We start from the raw sequence: 12,853 nt of genomic DNA on the forward strand, positions 1-12,853 counted from the left end.
GCCAAAAGGAAATCATACAGATGTTTCCAAGAAAAGTCAATACCAGCCAAATTAAGTGTCAGACTCGAGAACCACTTTAAACCTCCCACCAGGACGTGGCCTGTGCATAGGATAAACAGCATCCTCTTAGACCCTTAGGATCTGTTTTCTTATTTCCCTGTGTTTCTTCATTCTCTTTCATGGATTCATTCTTTCCTCCTCTCTGTAATGGGCTGGTTTTAGAAAACTCCTTTTCCTCTACTCTCTGTGGCTCACAAGCTAATTTACAAGCGTGTTTGGCTGCTTCTGTGAGAATGACTAGAACTGAAGGTAGTTTGTTGTGTTCCCTCAGATCTCACAAATGACATGCCAGCTGCTCACTGTTTTCAGCCAGGAGGCCGTGCGACCATGCCCTGCCTCCTGGTACTCTGCCCTAAATCGTTTGAAACTGAGAGGCTTTTCTCAGCCTGCCTGTTTATTTGAAGTTATGCTTGTTCTGATTTACTAATCAAAAGATCTCTGAGAACTCATACTCGCTGTTTCCCAAAAATTAAAAGCTTGCCCTGGAGGCTGAGTAAAACGCATGGAATTGATGAGGATAGTAGGAAAGATCCAGATACCTGGAAATCCTGGGTTTGGGAAGAGGCCAATTAACCTGTCCTTGTCTCTTTTCCGAACATTCATGGTCTTGATTTTCTCCTTCTGGATCTGGATCTGAGAAAGGCCTCCTGGGTGTGGACTGAGAGAACTATTAATTCCCTTTCATTAGCTGCAAACCCCCACTCATTTAGGTCAGGCAAGATGGAAGCAGATATATTCCTTTTCTGTGAAAGAGAAGTTCTGTGGACAGGCAAGTTCAAGGCCATAGTCTAGCCCTGGAGGACATGAAACCAATCCTCCATCAGGGAAAGAAAACGCCTCACAGTCAACATTTGTGGAGGTTAAGCGAGTAAATTTTGGCCCTGAGTTTCATGGCTTATTCTTATTTTAGAGTAGTTTTTCGAAGACATGCTTTAGTTTCAAAGAAACAATCAAAAAACTTCACTAAAGCCAAGCACATACGAACAATCAAAAGAACGCAGAGAGAGTAGGAGGAACTGACCCTAGACCTTCAGCCCATTTCTTTAAAAAAATGACTGCTGCTTCTTCAAGATGTCCTCTTCAGCCATTGTCCATGGACTGTTTCCATGGCCCGGAAGGGGGTGTCAGAGAGCACACACAGTTCTGAGGGGGAGTCTGATGGTGCACAGCTTGCCCTGGATCCACTGTCAGGAACACCCTGCACACAGAAGGGCTTCCAGAGTAAGAGGCAGAAGGAATAAAGAAGGATTCAGCAGAGATTAGAGCTAGCATCTGTCTGAGTGCTTTCATTGACCTAAATGAAATTCAGATGTCCACCTGGAGACTGGTTATTGTTGCCCACCCTGCTTTTCTCTGTACTGTGAGGACTTTCAGCCACTGCGCTCTTCCCTCTGCCCCACTTTCCTCTGGAGAGCTGGCCCTACCTCCCCAATTACAACTCTGGCAATCTTCTCTTTGTGGAGTGGAATGTATGTCCTTCCATGGTTTTCAGCAAACATAAAATTCCCTCAGAATGAGCCAAATGTGCACCCCTCCAACCTACGTTGGAGCATGCAGCCATCTTGACAGACTGCTGGTCTCTCCCCGAAGTAGGCTTACTGACCCTTCATGCACTATGGTTTGGGACTCTGCTCCTTCTGGCAGCTACTCATTATTCCTTGTCACACAAAAAATGCTCCCACACAGATTGTTTCCCAGAGAGATTTGCTGAAGTAAGACAGAAATCCAGAAGCCATCACAGGCTAGGATAAATTATGATATTAAATCGTCTCCAGAGAGGGATCAGGCCAGCGGCTGACTTTGTGAAGTATTTGACTACCTTCCACCGTGCAGGCCACTTAAGCTAAATGAAGTAAAAATACTCTCCCAACTTTTAGAAGCCCTTTCTCCCAGGGGAAGAGCAAGCATTAGACAACTGTGGTCCTCTTCCATGAACTTACCGGGAAAGGTGGGGAGGAATCCCCAAGCCCCTGATGGACCCAGTAATGCTCTAGTTACACAGCCTGGACAGAGGACAGAGGAGACCGGCTATGTGACAGTGCTGGGTACAAGCACTTACCACTGAGGCATGTTCCATGGGCTGTCCCCAACCCAGGGCAGAAGTAAGAACCAGGAAAGTGAAGACTTTCGGTTCCACCTGAGGCAGGGCTAGTGCCAGTGGTCCACCACGGCAGACAGGCTCCACTCCTTGGAGATCTTGCTGGAGAGCTGCTGTGGCACCAGGCCCTGGCAGAGTGGCCCCGACAGATGTTTGCGGGAAACTGGTTCGTGACTGGTGCTCATTACATTTGCCTCATCTTTCTTAGAATAAGATGACTCATTTTTAAAACTAGAAGCAGAAGCCCTGGAAAAGCTGATTTTCCATTAATTTATAACTCAGTTTTCATTTTGACCACTAAAACATAATTTTACTAATAACCAAAAAAGATTAAAGTCATGAATTAATGTCAGGGATGAGATCTTCCGTCAAGAAATGGGCTAAAAGGGAGGAAGCTACTTGACCTAGTGCCATAGCTGGAGCATAACCTAGAATTTTCAAAAAGCCAGACCCTACACTGAACTCAGAAAGCCCTCTTTCCGGGGGTTCTGGGAAAGTAAAATAGAGTTCCCACGAAATGTCTATGGTATTCTGTAGGTCCTTATGATAAAGTAATAATTTCCCACTTTTAAAAATAATAGCACATATTCTTTAACAAATGTTGTCCGTGTAATGGTGTTTTTGGAGGCTCTAGTCACTCAGAAAATTGAATAAATGATGAGGACAACATTCTATATTAGACACGATCCTTTCTGATAGCCATCATGTGGAAAAATAACATAAGTTATTAACACAGCTCAACTTTGATAGGCAACACTGAAATTGTAAATAATTTTTACAAGCATTTATGAAAACATATTTTTGGATTTGTTTTAAATCCCAAAAGCCTGTTATTAAAAGGCCCTTTCTTTTTCCCTATAGATTTTTCAAGGAAACACCAACCCCACAGATGTTGTGTTTGGAGTTTTCCCCAAACCACTGATAACTCGATTCGTCCGAATCAAACCTTTGACTTGGGAGACTGGCATATCATTGAGATTTGAAGTATATGGCTGCAAGATGACAGGTGAGCTCTGGCCTGAAGATTGCCTAGTTTTGATTTGTCTAAACTTTTAAATATAGGGAGAGTAATTTTGTATAAATGCTGTCATTTTCATTCAGTAGTTAAGAGCACTCGCTTTGGATTTAGACAAATCTGAGTTTTAAGTCCAACTTGCACTTTCTCACTAGCTTATTTCTTTGGGTAATCTGCTACCTTTCAAAACCTTAGTTATCTCACCTGGAAAACAGTCATAATGGTGTACACCAGGCAGGGTTGCTGTCATGATGGGTTAGCCTGTGGATATGAAGCACTTGGCACAGCCTGGCGTGTGGTAGGTATTGAAGTGGTGCCTTTCCACTAGATGGTAAGCTCCATGAAGACAAGCATCTGCCTTCCATCCTTATCTCCTGGGAGCTCAGCACACTGACTGGTATTTGGTAGATTTACAATAAGTAACTGTTGTATGAAATGTTCCCCACCTGCTTTATCTTTTAATTTTGAAGTCTAGAGGTGGCCCTTTCAGCTACAGTTAAGGAGGGGTTAAACTTAAGAGAATTTCTCCTTTTATTCACTGTCTACCCTGACAACTTTCTCTTAGGTTTTGTCTCAATATATACCTACCTTTTGTTGAATGAATATACAGTTGTCCCTCGGTAACCGCAGAAGATTGGTTCCAGGACCCCTGCAAATACATACCAAAATCCGTGGATGCTCAAGCCCCTTACACAAAATGGCTATTTGCATATAACCTACATACAACCTCTCGTACACTTTGTCATCTCTAGATGACTTATAATACCTAATACAATGTAAGTCCTACGTAAATAGTTGTTATGTTCTGTTGTTTATGGAATAATACAAGGAAAAAAGTCTGTGTGTTTGGTATAAACACAGTCATCATAGGCCTTTCCATCGGTGTTTGGTTGAATCCATGGACACAGAACCCACTGATATAGAGGGCCCACTGTACTAATATTAGAAATCAGTTTATCAATGTTTGTAGTTTTTCAGTTTGTTTCTTCTGACATTAATAGGGCTTTAAAAGTCTCTGTTAAATTTTCTTTGAGTAGATGGATTGTACCCATTTGAGAGATTAGCCATGTATGATGCTAAGAGATTAGGGCCAGGTCGGGACAGAGCTGGAAGTAGAAGAATGGTCTTGGCTGTTATTCTCACTGTGTTTCTATGGCTGTCAGCACTGCTGGGACTTGCCCCCAATCTTCCTACACAGCTGCTCTGTATTCTGAAGTGAATGGCAGTCACATTAGAATTCCTTTCCGTTTACCTAAATACATTGCAAAGTTTTCATTTGTAAAAAAAGGCAGTACAAGGTAAACTTCAGAGTAAGCTTAAAAGTTCACAAACAGAATCAGCAACTGATTAATCAAAAGGTAATTAACAGCGAACAACTTTTAAAAGTGTGTGAACTATCTGTTACTCTTATGTTATTATACATATTCAGGGCATTGAATTTTCACTCCATGAATGCCAACACTATTGTTTTTATTTTTATCCTCTTTGGTATAAATATTTTAAGAGAAGGAAGATACTGACTTTTGGAGGGAAAAAAAAAATCACCTGGGTAATTTTCCATGAAATTACAAATAATTTGGAGAAGAGCTAAGGAGAAAAAAACTACCCTTGTTTACAGTAGAGTCCATTTTGGAAAGTAAAAACTGATATCTGATTTCTTAGCAAAATTTACTTATTTATTTATTTCCATCCTAGAGACAGACTTGTTTGTTGTTTTGGGATCTAAGAGTTAGGATGTTCAAGGCCTTGGAAGCAGGAATTGGGTGGAGAGGGGTTTGGAGGAAGAAAGGACATTGAAAAGTTAGATGCAACCTTGGCTTTAGTTTTGATCAGCAATTACATAAAAGGAAGATCTAAGTCATGTTCAGAGCATTACAGATTTGAGAAACTACCCATAAATTCAAAGAAACGAGGCCATTTGAGGTCAGAGTGAAAATTTCTGGCCCTTTCCTCCAACCTAATCCAATGTCACTGTACCAAAAGAAAAAAGAAAAAAATGAGGTAAACTTCATAAAGATTCCAAACGTGTTAGTCCGAAGTCTGAATTTCCAGGCTCTCCTTTTAGTTAAATAAAATGCTTATTTAAATCTGAACTGCTCTTTTTCATTTTCACAAAAATTTCCCTGAAAGTTAATTCTGGGAGTGTGTCTTCACACACAACAAAGGCAAATAGTTTATCAGATTATTGAAAATAGTTAAATGACCTAGTTATTAAACATAGATGTCTAAAATAGCATATTCCGATATTTTCACACATATTCTCTTTTACAATTATTTTAAGTAGCTATTTTTTTTCAAATAAGATACTGCTTTTAGACTCACAGTGCTAGTATCTTAACCATGACCCCTAATATATTTTAGACACTTTCTTTCTGGTGAGATAGCTACAAATGATTGGTCAAGGCAGCTCTTGGGGAGGCCAGCATGTTACGATGATGGTCACACAGATGGAAGGGGTACAGATCCATCCAGGCTCTGCTCTGGACTGTCCACTTGGTTAGTGTGACCATGAGCAAGATATTTAGTCCCTCTGATCTCTATTTCCTGGTCAGTAAGATATTCAGCTGTAATGAGGATTAAATGAAAGAATATTTGTAACATCCCTGGCTTAGAATAAGTGATCATCGAATGGTACCAAGTGAACAGTACATAGTACTTAATCAGTTCAACCTAGAATAATACCCAGCAAGCAGAGACTCTAACGAGACAAGGATATCAGTGTTTTCTTCTTGATACTAGACACAGATGATTTTCTTCCTTTAGAGGCCATGGTCCCCTGAGAGTGAAAATTAATAAAAGAACAAACAAGAATCTCTGCTGGACTGGAAGATCCGTGAGAGCAGGGGCCATGTTTGCCTTATTTTCTATTGTGCCCTGTATATCTGGAGCATAGTAAGTGCTCCATGAGCTTATTTTTGAATGAATGAATGAATTGCGGTTTTATCCAGGCCTTCTGACAAACAAGTGATGGATCTCAAAAAATTCACCCTGTCCTCTTGAGTAGGCATATCCTAACTCAATCTGGGTTCTTAAAAAGCTATAGAATTAAAAGTTACCATGTGAGTACAGCACTTGATTTCCAAAGTCTCGAGTCCCCAGTTTTAACCTAGTTCTTATATTCAGAAAGTATTTTTTTAGAAATATATAATCCTGGGAAATCCAGAGAATACAATGGTGTGTCACCACATAGAGATATAAAGAAAACAAGATTGGAGCAAAGAATTCTGCTTTATAGGTGATTGACAAAGGAACATTTTCATTATTTTGACAAACCAGTCTTCATCATTTTGGTAAAGATGGAAATTGATGAAAATAATCTTGGAAGGTGACTGTGTGATGTATGAGGACACACTATAAACTCTGTTAACTTGCTTTGTTAGCAGGAAGTCTGTTAACTGGTGCTTCTGCACACGTCAGTGTGTTCCTGTGTTAATCAAAGTTCTCAGGGATGATCTCAGGCACCACAACATCCAGAGGTACTTTCTGAGTCATCAGGGGAAGATTAAATTATGCTCATTCAGGTTCTCCCATCAAATGCAGTTGTTACTTTCTCATTCTTTGAAAATTAATTAACTGAGTGTTTGATTTGCCAGTGTATCTCTGTTTTCCTGTTAAAGCTGAATACAAAGATTTTGTTGTAAAATAGTATCAATGAAAATAAACGCCTCAATCCCCCATCACAGAACTCATCTCTCCCTCCCATCAAGGGTTGGTTTTAAGCTTTGCAAACAGGGTTGCCAGGTAAAATACAGAATGCCCAGTTAAATTTTATCCAAATAAATAAGGAATAATTTTTTAGTATAAGTATGTCCCCTGCAATACTGTATGGGACATATTTATACTAAAAAATTATTCCTTATTTATTTGAAACTCTAATTTAGTTGAGCATCCTGTTTCTTGTTCTGCTGTTTTTGTTTGATTGTTTATTTGCTAAATCTGGCAGCACTCTTTCCAAAGGGTTTGACATGAAGTCAGGCTAAAGGGCATCTGAGCCAGCCTACTATGGAAGAACAGAGTTAGATCCTAGCATCTCATTCAAACCTTGGGTTGTTAATATAGTTTTTCTCCCAATCACTGTAAAAGAGTCACATAGTTTTCAGTCAAAGGCAAATCCTCATTGTTCTTTTTGGATGAGGCAGACACACAAAAAGAATGACAGTCTCACTGGAGCACTATGGATGTGTCGGCTGAGTGGGGCTGGGCATCACTATGTTTGCCGATACGTAAGCTGTGCCCCAGCTGGCTCTGCGTCAGAGAAAGGACATCAATCTGGTAAAGGTTCTGTGCTCCTTACAGTATTCAAGGTAATTGTGTTTTTCTCCAAATGGTAACATCTGGTCCTCATTACCAGCTAAACATTTTCTTTATAAAAACTGGTTTTGAATCAGGCAGGTGTGACCACAGTGACCAAAACTGTGACTTCTATTTTTGACACTATAATTTCAGAGTCCCTCAGTAGAAGAGTTTTTGTAAATTTTTTTTAATCCCCATTGAATTTATTTTTGGTTTCCAGATCCCAGCCTGGAGCAACTACTGTGGCTGCATTACAGGAAAGGGTGCTTGGGAAAAATGACAGCTGCCTTTCCTTGTGTCGATAAGTTGATTCATTCAACAAATACTTGTTGAGCAAACACTATGTATAAAGCAGGGCATAAGGAGTCACAGAAAATTTTTAAATATGACATAGTTCATGCCCTGAAAGAACTTAAAATCTGGGGAGGCATAAAGCAGCAACCCAAGGAACTGAATATGATCCCCAAAAGATGAGAAGTGCAGATAAAGCTCCAGGAAGACTCCCAGAAAAGGAAAACCACCTTTGGTTGGAGAGATCAGGAAAACTGAATAAATGACGTAACATTCGAAAATGGGTCAAGATTTTAAGTGGTACAGATAGTGGGAAAGGCAAGATGATGGGGAATTCCTAGTATAGGGAACAGAATGAGAGAAGGCCTCTCCTACCTCCCACCCTCCAACTCCTTCAACCCATAGGCCCCACACCTAGGCGAGAAAGTTCTTCATTTCAGTTGCCTCCAGCAAAAGGGGTAAATGAGAGGCCTTGCAAGCACATGATACAGAAGGCCTGGCCTGCTTGGTTGAAAGTACATGCATAATTCCTAGGCAAGCAGGCAAGGAATGTTTGAGGAAAGAAACGACGTGCTCTGAACTGTACAACTCATGTGGAAAGGATCTGAGTGATTAATTCATGAGGTTCAGCTGATAACATGGACATAGTTTATTTGCATTAGATACATGCCGCTCAGGGTGATTATATTTTTAGGCAAAATTCTGATTATATTGTGCAGAATTGAGTTGCTTCAAAGAAAAATTGGTTATCATTCCTATGCATGTCCTTGATTGAGGTGTACAATTTTGAAAGGAGAATAATTGAGGTGTTGAACATTTTTTTATTAAGCCACCAATCAAGTAATCAATTATTGACAGTCTCCTTGGGTTCAAAAGCTACTTGGGCTGTAGAAGATATGAAAAGATCTACGATGGTATTCATTGCCTTCAAAGAATTTATAATCTAGCTGTGGATACAAGACTACCAATCTTAAAACATGGAGAGAACCGTTCAGTGCTAAACTCTGTGTTATGCCCTGTTCATGTAATCCTATTTCTGAGAAGGGAGAGCTCAGATAAAGGTTAGAGTCGTTTGAGAAGTTTTCGTGAAGAGTCTTAAGCTGGGTTTTAAAGTTTGGGCAGAAGTTACCTCTGTTAACAGGAGGATGAGGGGGCAGCAGGAACATTCTAAGCAAAGGCAATGATGAGAATTATATCTATGATATATAAGAAGAAAATGGATTAACTGGAATATACTGACAGTAATAGAAAATAAGATTAGATAAAAGGACGAAATCAAAATGAGGGTCTTAAAAGCCAGAGAGAGATTTTGTATATCATCCTATAAATAACGGAGAGCCAAGGAAAATTTTATTTTTTAAAGATTGGCACCTGAGCTAACATCTGTTGCCTATCTTCTTGTTTTTTCCCCCCTCCTTTTTTTTTCTCTCCAAATGCCCCCAGTACATAGTTGTATATTTTTAGTTGTGGGTCCTTCTAGTTGCGGCATGTGGGACACCACCTCAACACGGCCTAATGAGCGGTGCCATGTCCGCGCCCAGGATCCAAACCCTGGGCCGCCGAAGCGGAGCGCGCGAACTTAACCACTGGGCCATGGGGCCGGCTCCAGGAAATTTTTTAAAGATCTCTCTCTTTTATCATTGTGGTAAAATATCCATAACCTAAAGTTGACCACTTTTACCATTTTTAAGTACAAACTTAAGTTGCACTAAGTACAATCACTTTATTGTGCAACCATCACCACTATCCATTTCCAGAATTTTTCATCTTCCCAAACTGAAGCTCTGTACCCATTAAAGACTAACTCCCCCTTCCCCCTCCCTCCAGCCCCAGGCCACCACCATTCTACTTCCTGTTTCTATGAGTCTGACTGCTCTATGTCCCTCATATCAGCAAATTACACAGTATTTGTCCTTTCACCTCTGGCTTATTTTATTTAGCAATGGAAGATTTTTGTGCCGCAGAATGACATTGCAAAAACAAAATCTTATGATAAGTTATACGGCAGTTATGTGTACTGTAGATTCAAAAGTGGGGTCTGGGAGGCCAACCAGGAGACCATTTAGCACCCCAGCCATGAGTACTCAGATCAGGATGATGCCAAAGGAAGTAGAGACCACAAGCCAGGTCCAAGATATCTTTTTTTTTTTTTTTTATGAAAACATGCCAGGATTTGGTAGCAGAACAGGAATGGAAACCTAAAATAGGGAAAGACAAGATGACGAGGCAGGAACTAGCTGATTAGTAATGCCACCAACTAAAATACAGAACTCAGTAAGGAATTGAGTGTCCAGGGGAAAAGACTGTTTCAGTTTGGACATGGTACATTTGAGAGGACAATGGGATATTCGTGTGGAAAGTTTCTAATGTAGTTAGAAGTGGGGATGGGGAGGGCACCTGTCGGGGACGATGGGCACTCTCCTTCAACACTCAGTCCCAAGGCCCTCCGCCCCCCCGAGAAGCCCATCTTACTCCTTCAGGCTGAGTCAAGCGTTTTCATTCTATGCACTTCCTCATCACCTTCTTTTTACCTTTGTTTTAGCAACTCTCTTGCTGTTGGAATTGTTGATTTATCTATATCCAGTTATCATAATCTGAACCCTATTGAGCGGGGCCTACACTTCATGTAGGGATAATGTCTCAACACCAAAGGGGCTGGAACGTCAAGAGTTTGACATTCAACTTGAAAGAACTCAAGACGGGGGACATGTGTGTTCTTATTGAAGATTTCCTTTATTGGAATGTGAGTGCAGGGAGGGAAGTTCTGAAGGAGTGGAAGAAAGTTTTGAGGGAGGAAAGGCTCTAGTAATGTCAAATAATCCAGAGATTTAAAAATGCATATGAATGGATACAATGTTTTTATTTGATATGTTGTATTCTCTTTCTAAGCGTGGAGAGTTCTGGAAAACTATTTCACATTATCTATTTCATTCCACTCTAGATTATCCTTGCTCTGGAATGTTGGGTATGGTGTCTGGACTTATTTCTGACTCCCAGATTACAGCCTCAAACCAAGGGGACCGAAACTGGATGCCTGAAAATATTCGCCTAGTAACCAGTCGCTCCGGCTGGGCACTACCATCGGCACCTCACCCATACATAAACGAGTGGCTCCAAGTGGACCTGGGGGAGGAGAAGATTGTGAGGGGCGTCATCATTCAGGGGGGGAAGCACCGGGAGAACAAGGTGTTCATGAGGAAATTCAAGATAGGATACAGCAACAACGGCTCGGACTGGAAGATGATCATGGACGACAGCAAGCGCAAGGCTAAGGTGAGGTCCAGGGACAGGGAGTGCCTGCCCAGTGAGGAAGTCCTTTGGCATGTCCTTGACTTAAATCAAGGACCTCCAGCGTTTTCCTGAGGAAGCATAACTTCTTATTTCCTTTTAGCCATGAGAGCAGTGGAGGTGTGCGATGCTGTCAGTAAGATCCCATTCTAGGGAAGATGGGAATGGGGAGCTGAAACGATGTCTGAGATAAACCTGGAAAAGAACCCCGCGCTGCTGTCACCTTTCCCTCCTCGTGGGGAACACAGATAGCACAGGGCAGCCCTGAGGGTGGGGCCAGCGGGCTGACAGCACAGCCCAGGACGAGCTCAGTTCTCTGCAGATTCCAATTTATCAGGCCCCTCACCCTTTTCCCCTTCTCTCACCCATCTCTCCTTTAAGTGTATTTTTTTTTTTAATTTTAATTGTAGTGAAACACACATTACAGAAAATGTACTGTCTTAACTTTTTTAGGTGTACAGTTCAGTAGTTCTAAGTACATGCACATTGTTGGGCAATCAATCTCCAGAACTTTCTCGTCTTGCACAACTGAGACTCTGCACCCATTAAGCAGTAACACCCACCTCCCCCTCCACCCCCCCCCCCCCCCGCAACCAGCCTTCTACCTTCTATCTTCACGAATTCGACATCTCTAGGAGCCTCCTACAAGTGGAATCATACAGTATTTGTCCTTTCATGACAGCTTATTTCACTTAGCGTAATGTCCTCAAGATTCATCCATGTTGTAGCATGTGTCAGTATCTCATTCCTTTTTAAGGCTGAATGATATTCTATTGTATGTACGTGGCACATTTTGTGTATCCATTCATCCATTATGGATGCTTTCATCACTTCTGCCTTTTGGCTATTGTAAATAATGCTTAAGGCTATTTTTTATGCACTGGAACCTTTTAAAATGCAGTTGGTTCTTGATGATCCAGTGAAAAGGGAAATATTCCAACATTCACCAAAACATGTGATATAATTTTTTTTAGCCAAACAGATATTCTTTAGTGATTATGTTTTACTTAGGCTGATGGTTAAATTCATTTGCATTCCCGGAACACACAACACTAACTAGGAAAGGGGGCCCAGGAGTATGCTGGGTGGCCTGGCAGCTGGTTTGAGATTAAAATAAGTCACAACCACAGACAATCAGCTGATGATGCTTCTCACTCCAACACAGTTGGCGTTTCGGTCCCAGCCTCTCCATCTCTGCTTTGTTCAAGACCTACTCCTTTTGTGAAAAGATTTTAGTTCATTGGAGGGAATGTTATCCTCGCCCCCACTCTGAGTGAGTGTGGGAATGAGGCTTAATATAGTGCCTCAGGCCAAAGGCGTTGCAGGTAGGAAACAAAAGCCGGTGGAGCCGTGAGCTCCCACTCTGTCCAGATGTGGGGCTCTGCAGAGCCGGCCCGGTCCCCCACCCGCTGCAGGTCAGCACTGGTGCAGTGGCCACCGACAGGGCTGATGTGGTCGGAAAGGTAGGAATTTCTCTCCCATCTCACCCCGAGTTAATTTGTGGTTTCTGCAGATTTTCCAGTGTTTTTTTTAATCTATGTGCAGCTACATTCTTTCTTGTGTTCATTTCATTTTCCCCTGTTATGCCCGCCCCTCTTGTTTTGGTGAAAGAAAAAGTAAAAATAAACATCAGAAACAGGAGTTCCCCTAAGAGCTAATCTTTCTGAGGAGCAGGGAGCCTTGTGACTTTATCACCGAGTGTGAATATGCTGCAAATCAACAGCTTCCTGGAGCTGCTGTCACATGGCAGTGTGTGCTGTTGTGACATGTTCTTCATCACCAGCGTTCTCAGAGAGAAGGGAAACAAA

The 12,853-nt window shown here is 41.5% G+C and overlaps 1 protein-coding gene across 5 annotated transcripts in view; it reads left to right on the forward strand.

The window, feature by feature from the left end:
- The window catches only part of NRP1 (neuropilin 1), a 147,356-nt gene that overhangs the window by 96,508 nt on the left and 37,995 nt on the right, over positions 1 to 12,853 (forward strand). For all 5 annotated transcript variants that reach the window (XM_046678593.1, XM_046678594.1, XM_046678596.1 and 2 more), the window contains 2 exons: positions 3,020 to 3,164; positions 10,699 to 11,030. In XM_046678593.1, the coding sequence (XP_046534549.1) occupies positions 3,020 to 3,164; positions 10,699 to 11,030 (477 nt within the window). The remainder of the gene's footprint in view (positions 1 to 3,019; positions 3,165 to 10,698; positions 11,031 to 12,853) is intronic.

Source organism: Equus quagga, chromosome 12 (assembly GCF_021613505.1).
Source record: "Equus quagga isolate Etosha38 chromosome 12, UCLA_HA_Equagga_1.0, whole genome shotgun sequence".
NCBI classification, from domain to species: Eukaryota; Metazoa; Chordata; class Mammalia; order Perissodactyla; family Equidae; genus Equus; species Equus quagga.